Source organism: Streptopelia decaocto (genome assembly GCF_964273445.1).
Source record: "Streptopelia decaocto genome assembly, chromosome: 3".
In the NCBI taxonomy this organism is placed as follows: Eukaryota; Metazoa; Chordata; class Aves; order Columbiformes; family Columbidae; genus Streptopelia; species Streptopelia decaocto.
The window spans coordinates 57,700,617-57,722,104 of record NC_138656.1 but is presented as its reverse complement, the minus strand read 5'-3'; the positions used below and the strand labels follow the sequence as shown (position 1 = coordinate 57,722,104).

Here is a 21,488-nt window from a genome sequence, read left to right as displayed (position 1 = left end):
ATGGAAAGTTACTTCAGAAGTTACATTTAGATATTTACTTCATTAGAATTTGCAAATATAACGCAAACCTGTAAATCATATCTACACTTTACAGTCTGCATTTAAGAAAATAAATGTGCAATGAAGATAATACTACACTGTAAAAATTATCTCACAATAAATTTGCAGAATATATTGGAATAGGGGAACCAATTATTTTAGCCCTAAAGTGTGGTGCAATCTGTGCTCTTTTGTCAACAGCTAATGGCTGTGTTTGGTAAAAAAAAACCTCATGAACCTGTTTCCATACTCCCTAAATACAATATTTGTTTAATGATAACAGCAGTGTGAGCACCAGGAATGCTTATTTGATGAAAAGTATTTCTTCACATGGATAAGGTGTACCCAAGTTTAAAAGAAAAATATTACAGCGGCCATCCCTGAGGCACCTTTTGCAAGTGACTCTCTGCTGGTAGAAGGACGTGACTGTGCTCTATAGTCAGCCAGGCAGTCATGGTTCTCTGGCTGAGTGGGAATTATTTAAGTGCGCCATAACTTAAAGATAGCAATAGCATCAGAATTTACAAAGAAGCCTGTCTTGCTCCCATGCCAACAAAAATTGCCATGCACTGACCCAGAGAGTGCATCTTGCTAGTAGAGTGATCAGCAGGTTCTGCTGCATTTCCTTCCATTTGCACTGAAGCATTCATCAGACAGGTACAGGCAAGGATGCTCCTCAGAAGAATCACATACCCTTCCTCTCTTCACAGCTCCTTAGGGGAAGGGTCTTCTCCCTGGGTCATCCCTCCTGCCCTAGGTCTGACACACTGGATTTCCATTGTGTTTAAAATAAGTATGACAAACTATAGTGGCAAGAGAGGAATCGGGGCTTTTTCAGAAGATCTGTGCCAAATATTGTTCAATATTGAATAGTTTGGGTTGGAAGGGACCTTCAAAGGTCATCTAGTGCAACCCCCTGCAATGAGCAGGGACATCTTCAACTAGATCAGGTTGCTCAGAGCCCTGTCCAGCCTGGCCTTGAGTGTTTCCAGGGATGGGGCATCTACGACCTCTCTGGGCAACCTGTGCCAGTGTTTCACCACCTTCATTGTAAAAAATTTCTTCCTCATGTCTAGCTTTAACCTACCCTATTCTAGTTTAAAACCATTACCACTTGTTCTGTCGTAACAGGCCCTGCTAAAAAGTCTGTCCCCATCTTATACAATGGGATGATCATACTCCCACTCCCCATGTGATCTCTGGGCACTTCCATTCCTGACCACTAAAATTAGGCTTGTCTATGGAAAGAAAACATGAATATGGACAACTGCCTCTTCAATGGGAAATGTGTACATCAGCCCATCTGCCTCTGGCAGCAAGGTGGGAACAGGAGCTATCAGTGCCACACAAGGCAACTATATCTCTCTGCTAACAAGGAAAAAGCTGAGGACTGAGCGCAGCTGACTTCATTTCCAGTTTCAGAGCCTGCTGTAGGCTCATGGTTCTCAACCCCTTCACCCCCTTGGAGACACCCCATCCTCTCTGCTGAAGGCACCACCACACATGGGTGTAGAGCTGGGGAACACCTCTGGCTGGCACCAAGCAGCCCCCCATGCCTGTTCTGCTACGCTGACATCTCACTCTTTATGTCAGCCTTCAGCATCAGCGGGTTTGCAAGGTCAAGTCCCACGCTCTTAGGTAATAAACACGAGCGTTGCAGATGCAGATCACGGAATTTTTAACTCTGCAGGCAGGTATTGCTGGTATTTCACAAGTAGCACATCTGGCTAATTCTGTCAGCAAATGAGGACCAGATTGAGCTCCATTGTCTCTTACTTGGGATGTTTATATGAGCAGCAAACTTTCTGTCATGTGGCTCTCTTCAGACATACAAATTATTAATATTTATATCAAATAATTGTATAGGAAATACAGGCACAGACCAGTGCTCAGCTTTATGCAAACACACAGCAAAATAATCATCCAGAGCCCAGTCAAAGCTACAGGCAAGAAAGAACAGAGATGTTCAGAGCATAAGGAAACATTTAGGTATCACAAATGTTTATTGCAAGAATTGTTGGTTTTGATGGTTGATTAAAGACTGTGGGAAAAAGAACGAAAATAAAACAAACAAACAAAAAAAACCCACAGCACATTGCATGAAATGACAGTTAAACATAGAGATGACTGTGCTGGGTCAGAACAGCAGCAATTCTAGTCCAGTCCTGGACTCTATCACCTAGAGCTGCCAACAGGAACCACTTAATGATAGAAGGAAGACAGGGGAGGCTGCTCCCCAAAACACATGCACAGGATGCGGATTTGCACCTCAAAGAGTTCCTGAATCAGAGATGTTTGTGTTGAACGTCCCTGCACAGATTTTTCTTCCATGACCGTGCCTAATTGCTTTTTGAATTTCTGACATTCCCAACATCCTGTTGCAATGAGTTCCAAGATTTAATTGGGTTTTGTGTGAAGAGGTGCCTTCTTCCGAACCTGCCACCTCATAATTCCATTTGATGATTCTTCTTCCCCTCCAGCTGCTATGTTAAGCATTTCAGTAAATACTTTTCCTTGAATACAGGGGCAACTTTGTAAAAAACAGAGAATAAACTTCAGATAATTCATCAGCTGTGTGAAAGTATCTGTATACATAATTATATAAAATATACTGCATGGTATCTTCCCAAACAGCAAATGCATGCTCTTTATTATGTTACCAAGTTCTCACAAATAAATAAATAAATAAATAAATAAAAACCACCCTGATGATCCTACAGCCGATACTTTATCTAATATATGCAGTATATGTGATTAGTATGCTGAGAACATGTGTGACACAACTACACAGCACAGACCAAGAACTGGCGTGTATTTCCACAAAACCAGTACAGTTTGAGCAAGTAGGAACACATCTAAGTGATCCACTGCAATTCTAGTACTTGTAGTATTGAACACAGCCAGGAACTTGGCATATTAACGTTTTCTTGATCATATATTAAAAATAAAGCAAAAATCTTCAAATGGCAGACCATTTGCTTTCATTATCAGTCATGTTTTAACACAGTTCTCCTCTACTCACCTTCATATGATGCATCCCCACCTTTCCCAAAGGGAAAAGGGATAAAAAGAAAACCTCACCTTATGTTTCTCCACTGTTGGATATGGGTTTATGCATTCATTGTGCATGCCTGAATAGGATTGGGAGGCCTGAACAGTAAACCCCAAGCAGGACAGGCCTACATCTTTCCAGCAGTATCTCACACAGAAAGGGCCAGGCCCTGTAATACCCCTGAAAGCATTTTCTGTCGCAGCCTGGTTCAGACTAATGGAGGAGAGATGGAAGAATATAGGCCAACACGATAAGGTTTATCACTCCACTTCCTCTGCTCCTAGCAGCCAGTCTCCAATCTTAAACAGATGTCATTTTAAGAGCAGGCACAAGCCATGACTGCCACGAACAGTGCTTTTCCACAGTGGCATGACACGGGCCACCCTCAGTTGCTTCAGAGAGAGAAGGAGCACACACTTTAAAGGAAGAAAACAACTAAAACCAGCAGGAAGAGTCACCGAGTCCTTGAAGGGAGACGAAGGGACGAGTGCAGGCACTAAGGCCCCAAGGGTGTCAACGCCCTGTCCCAGGGCCACTCCCGAGGGCGTGGGACGCGCCCCCCTCCGGCGCCGCCCGCCGGCAAGCTCCTCGGGACATCGGCCGGTAGCCATGACGGGGAGCAGGGAGGGGGGACGGGGAGCACGGCGGGGGAACGGGGAGCAGGGAGGGGGAACGAGGAGCACGGCGGGGAAGCACGACGACCACGCCACCGCACCACCCCCGCACCTGCACCAACGGCTGCCCGCGAGCTGCTATTTATAGTGCGCTATTTTAATCGCGCCCGCCCATTGGCCGCCGCCCCTGTGACGACACCGGCTCTCCCAGGGCGAAGTCCCAGCGCTCCCCGCCTTCCCCTGGGTGACACGGGGGGCGGCCGGGGTGCGGCGCCAGCGGCGGCTGCGCGCATGCGCAGGTCGCTTGGGCCAGGACCGGGGGGGGCGTGGGGCACCGGCGGGCAGCCTCTGGAGGCGCTGTCCGCAGTGGGGGCCGTTCCCTCAGATCCTCAGCGTGCTGGGGAGAAAGGTTGAGGTTTCCTTCCCAACTGGAGGTGTGGGAGACACGGGTTGTCCCTGCCCCGAGGCTCTCTGCCACCTGCGGGCCGTTCAGCTCCCAGCTCAAAATGGCGGCGGGGCTGGGGGGGGGCAGCGCCTGAGGGTGGAATTGCCAAGTGTCTGTGGGCAGGTTGGTCAGCGACCTGTTTCAGGGGTTTTGTCCTTATCCTTCAAGGCAGAAGGGGAGAACACCCCGTGATGCTACTGTGGCTTGTCTGTCCATGTCCTTGCAGCAGCAAAGGGGATGAAAGGTTTTTCAAGAGCAGCTGGGCTTAGGCATGAACCTCAGGAGAGGTGGGGTGGGAGGCACCACATGCAGCGGTCACAGGTGGCTTAGGTGTTGGTTGAGGTCTGAAAGCGTGCAGTGATACCTCCACATACCCCTGACACCAGTGAAATGAACCTGCAGGAAGTGGCCTGGTTGTGTCCATCTCGAGATGTGGAACCTTATTTTGGCTTTACTTATTTTGGTCTCTTGATAAGAGCATCCTCACATCCCCACTCCTCCGTGACAGAATGACCCAAATGACCCAGAGTCCAATGGATCAGGTCCCTGCGGATTTTTTATTTTATTTTATTTTTTTTTGCATATAGCACAAGGGCTTTGTGAACATTTTATGAATGGGCTAAATATGTATCCAAGACTCGGTGCCACTCACAAATAGCCTTCAGAACACCTGGCCCATAAAAACTGTCATGCTGTGTTTATAGAAACAGATTGTGATTATAGTTGGGATGTATGCTGCAGCCCTCATGTCTCCAGTAGGCCTGCTGGTACACCAGCATGCACCTGAGATTAAAGTTGGAAAATTCTATTGGGAAAGATGGAAGACCAGATTGCCATTTCATGTGGTTAAAGAGCTCAACAGTGGTGTCAAGGTCCAGTTGCTTGGTGTTCTTACATGGGTGTGGATGTTTCTCCGGTTCACCAAACTGTGTTCAACTAAAACAGCACTTTGAGAAAGGTGCAATTGCAAGTATTAGCTTAGCAAATGTAGCATGAGACTGAACAAACAGTGCTAATTGCCTCCTTTAACTGTAGCATCCTTGGAGTTCTTGCATGTAGCTCTCAGGAGGATGATGCAGAAGTCAAGCCATGTGGAGGTGGATGTTGTGGGAAATCCCCAGTTTTCTACAGCCAGTGCATCTTCAGGCAGCCAGGCAGGCTGGAAATGCAACAACATATTGGTGTGTCCCTGAAATACTGATTTGTGTAAACCCTTCATCTCCCACAGGAATTTGTCTGTGCAGGCAAGATCTGCGTTAATCTGGAGCCTGAGCCAAGACACTCATGGACAGCTCCTGCCAGGTGGTTGGCCTACCACATGCTAAGCACACAGACAAGGAAGAAGGACTTTTTACAGTCTTGTCTGCTGACAGCTATGGTAAAATATTAATTTGTTGGACTTTGACTGGTTTAGTTCACACCGTTTCCTGATTTGGACCACATTTTTGGCAAGTGGAGTGCAATACATAAACTTTGCAGAAGCTGTTTCTGTTTGTCCAACTCTGTTGTAGGATTTCAGAACTTATGGCTTAAAAATTATTCTCAGAAGTATTGAATTGTTTGAAGATTATGCTACTAGTTGCCTGATAATGCTTTGTAGTTTCTCAAGAGCAATCCTGGTGATACATCTTTGATACATATATTTAGAGGTGTATCATGGTTTATGTGAATTTATATGTGAAGCACTGTTGAAAGAAAGGCAGAGAAATGCATTCCTCCCAGCATATGCTGCCCGCTAATTCATTAAAAGAAAGTCTTCTTCCAGAAGGCAGTTAACTCAGGAATTGCCCTGTTCTGTACTATAGCAGTTCCCAGGCTGTCACATCTGTACCACTGTCAAGCTGTATACAGCAGTGTACTATAAAGTTTTACACAGCATTTCACAGAGCTGGGTGCTTCCATCACTGTTGATCATATCTAGAAAATGAAATTTTGTTAGTCTCTTGCCTCTCACATTCAGAGCTTGATTACAAGTCCATCGAAGCCTATGAGAGTCTTTTCAAGAATTTCAGTATATTCAAGATTGTGTCCTCGGTGCATGAAGATTCATGGATTTTTTTATAAAGCCCACTGTGAAATTGTGTTTACTGGGGAAAAAGTTTAGGAGGGAGCAGAAAGTAAAGTTTGCAGTTTTAGTATAGATCTGCCTCATGTCTGGTTAGCTTAGTCCATGTCATGTGCCTTGCTTTGCTTTATCCAAACAAAAATAAAACTATATTCTAGTTTTATAATCATCTTAATTTAAAGACAGTTTACAATGATTGAAAAGTCAAAGTTCATTGACAGTAAGGTTCCTGAGTAGGCAACATCATTTCAGTATTGTTACTCAATAAGTGGTTTTGGAAAGATCCACACTTCCCAAATGCTTTAATTAACCAAAGTTTAAGAAGAAATTCAAGATTGTATTATCAGTTTATAAATCTATCTGTCAACTAGGATCTCTCAAAAGCTTCTATTTGGATGCAAAGATTTTATTGCCTTCAAGCTAATAATATCAACTACCTGATAAGCAGATCACTTCTGCTAATATTTGGAGAATAAACCTTGACTGCTGGGTTTATCCCCTGTCCCTGAAGCACACTGATTCTCCAGGCTGCCATTGACTTAACTGGGAATTAAATCAGAACCTGTGCCAAAAGTAAAATGCAATTATTTCCCCAACATTAGAAGAGTGAAACTGCATTGTTAGTGGAGGTGTTGATTCATGTGGGTTTTATCACTTAAATGTAACAATTGTAGGTTATTGAGATGAGCAGTTTTGCCACCAATGCAAATGAAAGGCATCATCAAAAATGTCAGTGAAGTTTTGCACTCACTGAATCTCATCTGCTGTGGGGGAAGAAGGATCCATGAGTAGTGTTTAAGAATTACATAGATCCAGTTTCTGCCTTGCCAGTGCCTTGGTCACCAGGGTAGTACACTGCTCAGAGTTTTCTGAGATTCCAGAATGACAAAGAATGAACTGTAATTGTTAAGGAACAGCTTGTAAATGAGAAAAGTATGCAAATGATGTTATGGTCATGCAAGATGTTCATTTTAGGTTTCAGTTGTTAACACATTTTCATGATCAATTGCATAAAATCAGATTATACCTGCCTCATTAGTAAACATTTAGTAAAGCACAGGGAAGTGTAGACTGAGCAGTAGTGTCTGCCTTTGCATTCAGAAGGCTCTTTTAAAAGACTACGGTAAAGGGGTGCTTAAATAAAATTAATTTGCCACATGCAAAAGATTTCTTACCAGGCTGACCAAATTCTCATCAACCTAATGAGAGGCTGAAAATCTGTTTTGCAAAACCAGTCTTGTTGCAACTGTTGCTGCACAGGAAAATAATTGCATCATGAAAATGTGAGCTCCAGAGCTCAGGGAAACAGTGCACAATTTTGCAGAAGGGAACACAGAGGTCATTTGGTGTGTGTGCTCATTAAGGAAAGGAATTGCACCGGAATGTGGGAGGGTGGAGAGTAAAAATTCAGAGCTCCTATGCCTGCAAGAAAACAGGGCAGTATGTATGCCACAGTGACTTACGATGTACAGGCACCTATTGAAATTATTCTAAAAATGTTAAGGATGAAGAAGCCACTAGAAGTTGTCCATCAGCTCTCCCTGTGCAGATTAGTCAGCTATTATCCCTGAGCAGCTACAGGAACGCCTGCTGGACCTGTGCTTCTTTCAGGCTCCAGTTCAGTCAGACTCCTGAGTAACTATACAGGGTTAAACAGGAATTGTAATTTTGCTGAATTCTGGAGGATGCTGTTTTCAAGGATGAGCTGCAGTCAGTAGCCTCACAATGAGATACAAACAGTTCACGTATGTGCCTTAAGGCAAAGAAAAAACTGCAAATCTGAGGGTCTTGCAGATCTGAGTCTCTGTCTGGGTGAGTTCTGTTTTCTGTTCAGCAGTGAAACTGCACTGCGAGAAACGGTGTTACATCCATGGAGAAAAAAACAATTGAATAATGTTGCTTGAATCCTGGCCTGTGATTTAGGGAACAAGAACACGGGAAAATCTGCCTCTCAAACACAGGCAGATAGGACAATACAGGGGTTGTACTATTATATATTTATAAATAATTCTAATATTTGAAGAGTATTTTAAGGTGCTTATAAGAAATCACTCAGATGCTGGGAAGTAACCATGGTCCCTTTTGGTTTCAGGTGCCCATCCTAGGCCTGCTCCTGGCTGACTGAAATCCATGAGACTTTTGGAGTAAGGCTGGGGCCTCTCTAACGCAAGTATGAAGCAGAAGTCCTGTGGAAATAATAGAAACACTAAGTTTTAAAGAGCATGTTGGGATCATTTTTGGTTCCTCAATTTTTCATTAACAACATTGATTTATTTTCCCACTGTCACGGGCTGGTAGCAGTGCAGGCTGGGGCTGGACCACGAGTGCTTGGTTTTCTCTGAAGGGTTGTGTTTGCTCACCCAAATGTGCCACTACTCCCATAGAAATGCAGTACTTAATGCAACTCAAGTGTTTACATAGCACTATTGTAAAGCAGGCAGTAAATTACTTCCTTTATGGTACATTCTGCTCACTGCTGTATTAACTGATTATTAATAATTAATGAAAAATAAGACATGAAGATAGTAAAGCCAACTTGTTTTGCTATTAGGATAATATAATGCTTACTGGCTGCTGTAGCAGGCCCTTTCCATCCTGTGTGTACTGCCCCATACACATGCTCCACTGAAGGTCCTTGTGTTTCCCACAGGAGTCTGTTCTCAGCCCAGAACACTTGGAACCAGCTCACCTTGTTTATGGGCAGTTTTTTTTATCAACCACATTACACAGAACAAAACTCTTAATCCTATAAGGCCCAGCCTTTGTTGTAGGGCCTGGATGGGCAATTCCAAGGAACTGTCATTTGATAAACCTTCTTCCTGGTTGCCGGCTGTCCTTTGATAAGAGTGTTTCAGGCAAATTCAAGATGAGCCACACCTTACTTCCTTACTGCGAACAACAGGGATCACCCCACTCCTCACCCCATCGTGCTCTCCTCTCCCTCCTCACCTCGGGGGAGAACCAGGGCCCTTGGTGCAGCCATCTCCTTAGATCCCAGCTGGGGTGAGGCGTGAGAGCTCAAAGAGGAGCGAGAAGACTCAAGAGGAGCTGAACAATGGTGTGGCTTGAAGGGGCACTATTGACAGGCTGTGAAAGGAAACAGCAGGCACTGGGTAAACAAGTATTGGAAAAGCAGCTTTAGGTTGGAGGATGCAAAAGGAATTGCTGAGCAGAGCAGAACAGACAGGCTTTGAGGGCTCTAGGAAACAGCACATGGGTGCTGAGGACCATAGGTCCAAGCTGGAAATCTTGTGTAAATAATAATCCTAGAAGATACTTCAATAGTTCAAAGAGTAGATTCCTATTTACCCTCTCTCTGCTTATGTGATATGAGCCAAATCTGGCTGACCTCGATCACTTGAGCAGTGCCACCAAATGCCATCTCACTCGTCTTCCTCAAGGAGCAAAAGGAGTCTGTGCATGTCAAAGCCAGGTATAATTAATGGGGGATTGGACTAGATGATCTTCTGAGGTCCCTTCCAATCCCAAACAACAAACATATTGTGATATATAGAACACATATATATAGAATGTGTATAATGTTACAGAATACATTGCAAAAAAATACAACAGAAACCTGAGAATCATTATGTTAAAGATCAGACTAAGTGGAATCTGCTATTTTGAAGGATTTCTCCTCTGTCTCCAGGACAAACAACACACATAGACTTTTAGCTTCAGTTGAAAACTAACAGGGCAGCTGTTCTGACCAGGACTGCTTCAACTTTCCCCTATTACTCAGATTTTTATAATTGCAGAACCACTAATGTGTTCCATTTATGTAATCTCAAATTTTCTAAAGAACATAGAACTCACCTCTTCCACCTGTACTTGTGTTTAAGTAAGACTGCACAAGAAATCAGGTAATAGCACTGTGGCTAAAAGTAGAAGAATCAGGCCAGTAAGCTCTATTTCTAAACTGGCACGCACAAACTCTTAATCTTATGTTTGATAAGGCCCATAAACAACTGAATTACTGCGATCCTCTGATCAGGCTGACAGAATCACCCTGATTCTGACCTCATACAAGCGCAAAATAGTTTCTGACTTTGTCCCTGTATGCTGCGTGCAGGTCTTTGGATAATACTTAAACCATAAACACAGTTCAAGGTTATCATTTCACATTAACAAGGGCTGGTTGAGAGAGTAATCTAAAGTAACCAATTAAGAATTACAATGGGAGCCTGTCATAGTGAAGTCATGGAATTTTCTTCAGTAAACCTCTCAACTACAGGCCTGGTCCCACTGTCTTGACCCTGAAGGGCTTTGATATTGGGGCAGGATTGCAAGCTTGAGTCCTGGGGGAAGGGGCTCACAAGCATCAGTAGTTTGCATTGAAACAACTTGCTGCTTTCATTCTCTTCTCTGCAAGCAGGGTTTCCTGCAGCTGAGTTTCCTGTGAGTGGGTTCCACAAAATTAATTATTGGGTCTAAAAATGACTCAGTTACCTTTGTGTTACCTTTTTCCTAAAGTTCTGAGACTGCTTACGGGATGTGAGTTTGTATCCATCTGGATACTAGATATGTAGCATTGCATTTCTTCTCAAGGGAAGGTTGTTCTTTTTTTTTTTTTTTTAAGGATACTCATTACAGAAATAAATAGTTTAACTACATGGAGTTGCTGCAGTTGTTTTTCCCATGCATTAAAACTTTAAACAAAAGTTTAAAACAAAACTTTAAACAAAAATGTTACACCCTAAATTAAAAAACTCACTCTCAGAATTTTACAGCCATGGTAAAAACCAGTGGTTAGACATTTTTGAGCCAGGAGAGATAATTTTCATTATCTGCCTTGTCTAACATGAAACTCAGGTTGTCAGTCACGAATTCCAGTAACTTTTGTTTAGGGCTTTGTTTGAGTTAGATTGTCCTGCTGAAATTTAACACCTGCAAAAGCAAACAAAACTTACTTCTCATTTAAGCCATTATTTACTCACCTTTGCTGTGTGGTGGCATTTGAAACACAATACTTAATTGCTGCTTGAAACACAGAAAAAAGAGATGGTTTCAAATACTGCACATTGGCAACCATGGGGAAAATGGTGGCCGTAATCTTACTTGAAACAACACCACTTTTTCAGAAGTCCTGCACTAATGAATTGCATGCTGCATTTTAAGGTAATTCCTGTGAAAAGGGGTTTTTTGTTACATTCATTTTTTTTTTAAATAAGGGTACAGACTGAACTCTGAGACAAGAAAGAACTTTGTGCAAGAGTATGTGCTGCTATCTAAGGAATATAGTTCCTTATCTCTCTGGATTTGTACAACACAGCTAAACCCACTACAGTGATGAGTGAGCAGTTATTTCAGGTGACAGGGTGGAGGGTATAGAGAGCAATACAGGCAATGAGCAGGTTTAGATACATGGAAAGATAACACTGTATAAAATCATTCCATGCTGTGGCATTGCTTATGGGACACCCTCCTACATGGATCAGGAGAGTTGCAATCAATTAGAACGCAACTGGAAAAAATGCTGCGTTGCTAGAGACGGTTGCGCCCAGAGAGAAATAGCATGGGTGAAGCACTCGTGAGGCTTGTCCATATTGCTTTCTGGGAGCACCTCAGGGGCAGCTCTCCGCGATGCCCCTGAGCCCCCCAGGCACATCTCCTCCACAGAGGGTCCCTGCCTGTGAGCTGCTGCCTTTCTGTGCAAGTGTCCGGCTGTTACCCCACCCTGCCAATCAGCTGCAGACGCACACCCTGTTTTGTTGTTGTCTCTAAGGCCCTTTTGGCATTTTCCTGCCACACAGTGCCGGGCGGGTGAAGGGAAGCTGGGCCAGCGGCCAGGACTCCCTGTTTTCCCACTCTGTGCTGCTGTCCTGCCTGGCAAAGCAGCCATGGGGGGCTGGGCAGGGACACAGCCCTGCAAGCCTGGCCTGTCATGGCTGTCATGGCTGAGCCCTTCTCGCGGGCTTTCACAAACAGGCCTCAATGACCAGCTTCTCCACAGACAGTGGGTGAGAAGCCACTCGTGGCTCTTGGCCCTAAGCACTCAGACACACTTAACTGAGGCCATGACTGGGTCAACTGGGCTTCTACACACTGTGTCAAAAACAGGCCATGTTGCCTGGTATGGCCTATGCAAAGCCCTTATTGTAAAAGCATCCCAAGTGTTCACAGCATTTGGCCTTAAAACTGAGCTCTACAAAAGAAGGACGTAGCTGACATTGGACTTTCACCTCAGTCTCCATCTGCCCTGGCAAGCAGATCACAGTCGGAGCACAAAGCAGTGCAACCCACTTTCTCATAGGAAAATGCTACACTTAACAGCATAGCAGGTCTTAGAGACGTGGTTCAACCCATCTACAAGGTGTCTCCAGCTCTTGTGCTCCTGGTCTGTTATTGCCACCTTGCCTTAAATTGTGACATGGTCTCTCTCAGATCCAGGTTGAAGCTGGGGCTGGCTTTGGAGATAATCCAAGCCAAGTATCTGAAGGTCTCTGATGGACATGTGTTTGCACTAAACCACCCAAAGCAAAGTCCATAAGGCCAAATGACATAGTTGGGAAAAACAAGACAAACTTATTTGATACAGAAACTCTACTTCATGTCTGATTGCTGCAAGAACAATGTTATTACTGCTTCAAGACAATTAAACCTACTGAGCTAAACAATTGAGCTAAACAATTAGCTCATGAACCACTGGCTCCAGTGTCACCAGATCCTCACCTTCAACTGATACCAGGTGAAGGGACACAGCACCCCACTTCTGGAGTCCAGCAGCACCTCACCCTTCTCCTCCCACACTGTAAGCACTTGAATGTCAAAACAGTGGGCCAACAGATGTGGCTACATAGGCGTTGCTTGCAGTTGGGGAGAGGTCATGCAGATGAAACCATAGCACAGAAGGAGATCATATGGTTACATGTTATTGATTTCTCCCCCTCATCTTTTATTTGTCTTATATTAAAAGAGAGCAAATAATTCATCATGCCACCTTTAAATCATAATAAGCTTACTAAGTAAGTGTAACACCGAGCTGAGCCATGTTCTGCCTAGAAGCAAATAAGGCAGTACTTCAGCTCTATTTTGAAGGCTCAAATGGTACCGATTTAGTTCCTAGGTCCTGAGCTACCTGCTGCAAACAGGTGAAATTCACCTGCTATTTTAAAGGTAGCATGATGATATTATTTTCCCAAGTGTTTTGAGGAGTTGCTAGCCAACATGCTACAAGACTTGCTGTTTATCTTTAGTGTCATGCGTCAGAGGCAATTACTTCACAAACTAGGTGTGTCATTGGGAAGCACTGAAAACTCCCTTTGTTTCGGGTTGCCTGCATGCCTCAGTGTGGCAGGTGAGCAGTAATCAACCCAATCCCCTTCTCTTCCAGCAAGGCCTCACAGAAGTTATTTGGTTTGGTAGCCTCTTTGTTTCTGAGTTACTGGCTTTAAGGCAGCTGGGGCTGATTAGATAAGATGACTGTGTATCTGCAGCCTTGACATAAAATGGATTTAGCTTGCCCTCAGTGTTCAGCAGGGTTGTTGAAAACTAATTAAGGATATATGTAGGCATTTGTAAATTGTGTATGAGCTGTTTGCTATGAAACACAAATAGCTTTTTCTCATGAATGAATATTTAATTGAGGTACAGTTCCAGGTAAGCCCTTGCAAAATATTAGAGTTAAAATTAAAGTCTGGTGAAAGTAGGCAGTGTTCTGCTTTGTTTAGCAATGTCACCCTGCTTATACCTGCCTTGTATGTGGTACTGCATCTTTATCAGTGCCTGCCTGTTTCCAGCATTATTGTGTTATCACAGAGCAAACAGGATTTCCCAAGAGATAGGTGGATTCTTGCACTTCAGACTCTAGCTTAGTATCTTACTCATTATATTCTAAGGTCAAAATTACCCTCCTTTATCTGCAAGAGAAGTCTCCACTGTATATTCCTCTCCTAATTCGGCACTTGGAGTTCTCTGTGCAGCCTGTTCTGCCACTGGACAGTTGCAACTTGAATGGAGCAGACATAACTTTTTGCTCCTAATGGTGCTCGGAAATGTTCTTGTCTACAGCAGAAGCAAGTGATGCAGAGTAGGAGGGCTCATGTATGACCAGTAATAAACAGCAGTGCCAATATTACGTATTTTCTGTTTTTCTTGCTATTGGATGCAGCTGTTAAGGCTAACCAGCCTTATACTACGATATAAACCTGATCTCTAATGTTCAAAGGGGGAGAGCCCTTGTTGCATAGAATACTTACATAATGCTAGGCAAAATATAGGAAGACAATCTGAAAGAGACAGTCCTGAGTGGAAAAACAGGGTAGAGTGATACTTGGGACTTTCCAAACTTTACCTAGTCACCCTCTGCATCTGGCAATTCTTTCTTTTTCAATTAGGGGTAAATAAGAGAGAATGGTCTTCTATTTTGATAGCTGTCACCAAACTGCACAGTAATGCAGTTTATATTGCTGACTTAGCAGAGGCAAGAGCCATACTGGATGTTTTATCCTGTCTCTGTATTTAACTGCAAACTGCATTATAGATAGTGCATCTTCTGAAATTGAATGAGAAATACAGGTATCAGTCAATGCAAACAGTTTTCACAACTGACACTGAAAGACCTCCTGTCATGAAGAGAAACAGGAAGTAGAATCACTACCCTTCAGTCTTGGGACTGGGATTTAAGGCCTTTCTAATGTTACAGACATGATTTGAGAATCAGCAGGCGAAACTCAACTGCTTAGTTTATGCTGAAAGTCAAACAATGTGGTCCTTCTGATCTCAAAAGGTGTGAGTCAGCATCGTATCACAGGAAAATAAAATGCACTCTATGTCCCTTAATTGTACATTGAACTCTGCACTCTTATTTTAGCCCTGAAATTCTGAATTTTGGCACTCTTGTTTAAGTTGAAATAGCTTATTATTTGTATTTTTGAATTCTTACAGCCTCATTCCCACAGTGAAAGCGATACACATGTCAACAGTACGTATAAACATAAAACAACTTGGAGTAAAAAATCTCCTGTACACAGACTGATGAATTATTTTTCCCTCCATTAACCAGTGGGCATTTATTTTGCCTCCACCTTCCTTACTCTTCACACCTGCTCTGACTGCACATCTGTGCTCCATTTGTGAACCACATGAACTAAGTTAGTTAACATTATTTGACCTGCTGTTTTTGTCAACACTGTCTTTATACATCTCTAGTTAGATTAAAAACAAACAAACAAATAAAAAACCCCACCAAAAACTAAAAGAGTTGGTCCTCATAGAAAGAGATCGGATTTGCAGAGGGTATTTACAGTATATGGCACTCAGCTCTGCTTTTAATCAGTCTCCAAATAAAAAAGCACAAAGGAAGATATCAAGGTGGAATAGAGATTGCTTAACCAGGGGAACTCCCTTCCTCTTTCCTTTCTTATCATACACATTAAGATCATTATTTCATTTTGAGACGTAAAAGCTGTGTTGCCCCTGGTTTCCATTTGCTTTGAGTCTTGGACAAACAGGTCTGGATTTACACGCGTGGTATAATCTCCACAAATTCAGTATGTCTTGAACTTCATTTGTCATTTTACACATTTTTAAACAATGCTTTGTGACATGATTGTTCTTTTGCAATAGATTCAGAAAACTCTCAGTGCTTTTCTCTATTTTTATCTTTGTTGGTAAGATCAATAATTCATTGTGGATTTCAGTTACAGAGATTATTACCATAGATTTTCCTTCCCTGATGACATGTATGTTTAAACCTGCCTTTACTTTGACTAATATTTTATCTACATTTTACCTATCACTATGTCTTGCCTTCCACATCCATTGTAAATAATTTCTCAGTCTCAGCATACTCAAAATGTAAATACCAAATTATGTTTTGTTTCAGTCCAAAAGAAGATTTTATTGCACACTTTGCATCACTCCCTGTGAAAATTTCTTGTGGAAGAATGAAGAATGTGTTACTAGAGTTGTTGAAACAACTCTCAGAGGAAGTGAAAGCAAACTGGCCTTGGGACTTTTCGGAATTTTTGCTGAGGAGCAGAAACACATTCACAATCTTCCTTTAAGTTTTTATCTCTTTATATGATGGGTAAGAACAAACCAGATAAAAGCCTGAAGTCTTGTCTGCTTCTGTTTTCTTCTTAATCACATTTTTAAACAATCCTTCATTTTAATAACATTTAAAAATAATCCTTCATAAACTTCATTATACATACATTTCTCCATAACATAGCATGTCCCCATAGGGCTCCATAATGATCAATCAGGTCAGGTAATCCCAAGGAATGCTTCAGGGTGCAGCTGGAAAATAAAATAAATGCAAAGATAAAAGTCTTCCAGCATGTAACCACTGGATCATTTAATGAGGTTTATTTCCAGGCATGAACTCACCTAAGCATTTGTTAGAACAAAATGAACTTGTGGGAACCCATGCTTATTGTAAAAATAAATAAATAAATAAATAAATAAACTGAACTTGGCAGCAGCTTCTCATTTAGGAACAACTGAAAATGAGGCACAAGCTTTGTGCTCTTTTACCTCGTATATCCCCTTCAAGAGAAACCCAGAGAATGTGAACAGTGCTTTGTTGGGAAATGCTGGTCCACTGTGACCTGAATTTGTCGGCTTTTCAATAAGCTCAGTGTGGGTAGTGGGGAAGCAGCTGTCAGTGCAGACAGAACTAGAACTCTGCAGGTCCTTGGCCACTCTTCCTGAAGTCTGACATTTCAGGAATTATAATGCCAGAATTTCAGAAACTGCAATGGGGAATAAGCTGCCTATTCAGTCATGGACAACGAAAAAGAAGCTACTGTCAATACTACCGTATGGTTCTTTTTCCTCCTGCAGCTCTTCCAATTTACAAAGAAAATCACCCTCTTGACTGTCCTAGATGAGAGCAAATCTAATTAAATCTATACAACACAGCTCAGAACGTGACATCCTTTCCTTTAACTACTATACTGAATGTTCTTTCTTTTAACTGCTCCACTAAATGCACGGTCTGTGAGTTGTCGAGAAGACAGAGTTAGCTACTATATATTTCCAATTAGTAAAAAAGCCCTGGAGCAAAACTGCAAAAAAAAATTATCAGAAATTCTGCAAAACTCTTCCAGCTGTACCTTGCCAAAAAAATCCTAAACCTGGATGGAGCTTTATGGAGAAACAGGGAGTTCAGATCTGCCTCTCGTTAAGACTATTGTTTTTCTGTGAGTGACAAGAGTGGTGTTTTTAGGGCACAAGATTCAGTGTTTCCCAGTTCCAGGATGATCCAGCTCAGGAAGTATTTTGCTGGTGAAAAACTGGCTGGCATCAAGGCTGTTAAGCAAAAGCCACTTTATAGCTATAAGAGTTGCTTGAGCAAATGGTGGCACATACTTGGAATTCATAAATGTTTTACATAAAGTTGGAATGTTATTACCAATTAAAGTAGAACAGGAAAATTAAATGAGTCTTCTCTTTAAAACAGGGAAGGCAGGCTTGATGAGGATGACTTAACACAGTGTGGTTAGGGGTCACTAAGGTCTGGGAACTGTTACAGAGAAGAAAACAGAAACTGGGTTCTGCTACTGACCTGCTGAGCAATTGAGATCCTTTCATCACCTCCTCTGCCTTAGTAATTCCTGTAAATTGTTAGTAATGCTATCCTTTTAATAAAGCATGTTAAGAATAAGTGCTGGATCAGAGCAGATCTTAATCTTCTAACTTAAAGGCTTCATTTTGATTTGGGTCTTATGCTCAATTGTGAGGTCTGACTGAAAATGCCGTAGTTAGGGTGGCTATAAAAGCTCTCTCTTTCTTAGCTAGTGCCTAAATCTACAAGTAATCAAGTTCCACGGATTTTTCATGTGAAAATTTCCCTAGCTTCTACATTTGTAGCTGTTTTTTAATATATTTGTATTTCTGCCCCAGACTGTCTTCATGGGGGTTGATTGCTATGTGCCCATTTCATATCTGCTCCAATATTCCCTCGCCCAGATGCCAAAGGGGATTTGGTCTTTAAGCATTCTTAGACGGTGCTTATCAGTATTACACATGGTGCCAATGTTCCAAAATTCAGGACACTCTCAGGAAAGCCTGATGGCTTTCATCCCCGCTCTGGAGGAGAGGGGAGCTAGCCTGGTTGTACTGCATCTGCAATGGATGAGTAGGGTTCAGTATAGAAGTGAAGAAGGGGCTGGCATTATATATCTTCCCATCCTTATAGAGGGAAGCTGAGGAGAAACATTAAGTGGCACAGGAACCCAGCTATAGAAGAGAGTTTTGTACTGTCACAAAGACACCTGCTGCCCCACCTAACCCAGCATTTAATAAGGCACTGTGCTCTGCAGGCAAAAGGGTTTGAAAACACACCTAGCAGAAGGTGAAAGCCCAAGAAGGAGACGAAGGGTCTCTAACACATACTCCAAGTTGGTAGTTGTTCTGGTTCCTTCCACAGAAGACAATTCTTCCTGTGTAAGCTCAGTGTGTTCATGGTGGTTGGTTTTGGGTGGAGAGGTGTTGTGTAAGCTGGTAGTTATGGATACCAATGGAGGTATCTACCTTTCCCCATGTATTGCAGGTGATTGTGGGAGAATGGCAAAAGGTTTTGTTCTGTGGCAAACAGGAACCTAAATATTGTATGTTGCCACAATTATTAGTCACCTAAATTCCTCCTGCCTCTATGTCTGTGTGGTTAGGAAGCCACGGTAAGTGTAAGAAAAATCACGATGATCTCTGAGCCCATGCTGAGCTATGGAGAGGAAAGGATTTAGGAAATCGAAATCCCCCAGGATAGAAATGGGCTTCCCATTAGATTTGTGCAATACCCTCTTTCTAGGGTATGCAGATACACACACTTGTTTTGGCTTTTCTTTCTTCAATCACAGCCAAAATCTGGATTTTAAGACTAAGAAATTAAAATATCTCATCTCTATCCTTTTCTGCTCCCCCAAAAAATCCATGAATACAACTTAGGGTTTTGAGTAAGAGCTGCAAAACCTGGGTTCTTAAAGCGCTCCTTACTTGGAACAGTTGTGCCTTGTGCTTGGGAGCCCACCTAAAACACTGTGATAATCCCATCTGGTCCATCCCACTGAATAAGGCATGAAATCCAGCATAAACCTATTGTTTACAGAAGAGCATAGAAAGTCTCCTCACAAATTGTATTTTTGTTAAATTAACCTGATCCAAGTAAATCTCAGTGGAATTGTTTCATCTGAAAATGGAGGACATATATTTTTCCCAAATATGTTTGACCCCATGGCCCTTCTCTTGGAAGCTGTTCTGCTTAGACTATTTCTTCTCACCTGCTGTTGAAAGCTGCCACCCCCATGGCTCAATTTTGATGGTAAAGCCTCCTCTAATCCCCAAGGATTATGCAACAGGAAGGGAATATAACTGTGAATTCTCTCAGCCTCCAATTTGGCTGCCCTCTCCTTTCTCTCACAGACCAGACACAGTAACGATTATTTTATTTTAACGAAGCACTACCAGTTGCTGCGTAGGGGACTCTGGGAGGGAAGACACCATTTGGATCTTCTCTAGTGCAGGAACTGTATTGTTGGGGCTGGCCTTTTTGTTACCATCCCTTGATATTTCCCAGGCTCTCCCCTGCCCTATATGTTTTCCATTTAGTGGGTTGTTATTTGCCTTGTTCTCTGCCTCCCTGTTCCCATCCTATGCCTTTTCTGACCAAGCAGTCAGATGCTGCCTGAAGTGGGGCTGTTGCAGACAGCCGCGTGGGTACAGGCAGCAGGATTTCCTTAATCTTACAGCTCAACCACATGCCGTTGCCGGCACAGCGGAAGAGCTGCGTCCTACAGGCCGTTGCCCATGACTATGTAAATACAACGTGCTCTTACAACCAGCCAAGCACAGAGCTGCTGTGGGAGGCCAGCAGCTCCTACGGAGCTGACGGGTACTCTGTCTGCAGGAGTGTGTTCATGAATGAAGAGAGAGAAGGAACAAGGGGCAGAGGCACAGACTTTGTCATCTTTGTATGCCTAGAAATTGTTAGATTACTTGCATTATCTTTTTTGGTCTTGAAAGATCAAGGCCAACTGAAGTGTGTCTTGCTTTCTAGTTTTTGAAATTAGACGGATTTCCAAACTCTTCCCTCTTTCTGCCATTGCTGAAAATGTGCTCTAATACACAAAGCAAGCCTGTGTTTTGTCCACCTTTGGACTTCAAGAAACTCACCGACTGTTACTAGCGATAAACGCAAGAAGCACCAGTGCCAGTACAAGAAACTGTAACTCGTTCCCCGGGCCAGAGGCAGGGGCAGCAGGGGGACTGGGTGAGCCCCACGCACGGCAGCCGTCCCTCCGCCTCCTCACCTTCCCCTAAGCTGAACATCTTCCCCGACCCATCTGCCGGCCTGGGAAACGCCGTCCCCGCCGGGCCGCACCGGGCGGGGCCCTGCAGCTGGGCGCCGCTGGGCCCGCGGCCGGCTGGCGGCAGGTGCGGGCGTGGCGGCGGGGCTCGCCCGGCGGCCATGTTGCGGTGGGCAGGGCGGCGGGGCTCGGCGCCCGGACTGAGGGTCTCCCTGCAGGCGGACGCGGGTGGGGGACGCGGAGGAGAGGCGGCACAAGGAAACCACACCGCTGTTCGGCTGTGCCCGGCGAGTTACCGGGGGCGGCGTGCGCCGCCGCCCCCGCCTACCGGCACCTGTTGCCCGACGGTTCGCGGGCCGCCCTGTTCGCCTCTCACCCTGCTTGGGCTCGAGGCGGCTGGAGGCTCCGAACCTGGGTTCTCCCTGCCCCTTAGGGGGGTCGAAGCAAGGCCAGCGGGGGTGCCCGGCGGCTGGGCGACGCCGGTCCCGCGCTTGGAAAGCGCCGGGGGGAGCGGCGGGTAATGGCCGGCGGCGGTGAGTCACCGCCGCGGCTCCACCTGCGTACTTAACCGCCGCCGGGCGGCCCGCGCCGCACTCGTGGGCTGTGCTGCCGCCGTGGCCGGGAGCGGCTCCTTCCTCCTCCTCCTTCTCCTCCTCCTCACAGGGCGCTCGGCTGAGGCGAGGCAGACGCTGCATGAACGTTTGTCTTGGGAGCAGGAGAAGCACCAGCAGCCTTCAAAATGCCGAAGCCGGTGAGTGGGACGCAGGGGGAGGAGAGCGCTCTGCGGGGCCGTGTTGGGGCTCGCCCGAGCCTGGGCGCCTGACTGGGCGGGCACCTCTCGGTGCCGCGGCGTGGGCTTTTCCCGGCGCCCTGTCGCCTCCGCGATGGAGGGGCTGAGCCCGAGTCCCCGCCGTGGTCACAGCCCGAGCTCCGTGTACCGGGACGGGGCTTTACGGCGGGAGTTCTCCGCGGTACGAGGGGGCAACGGCGGGCACCCCCTAGCTCACGGAGACGCTCCTGA

The 21,488-nt window shown here is 44.4% G+C and overlaps 1 protein-coding gene across 1 annotated transcript in view; it reads left to right on the top strand.

Moving 5' to 3' along the window:
* The first annotated feature begins 20,699 nt into the window (after positions 1-20,699).
* The window catches only part of EZR (ezrin), a 37,858-nt gene continuing 37,069 nt past the window's right edge, over positions 20,700-21,488 (top strand). The window contains exon 1 of the mRNA XM_082049081.1: positions 20,700-21,218. Within this exon, the coding sequence (XP_081905207.1) occupies positions 21,207-21,218 (12 nt within the window). The 5' untranslated portion in view covers positions 20,700-21,206. The remainder of the gene's footprint in view (positions 21,219-21,488) is intronic.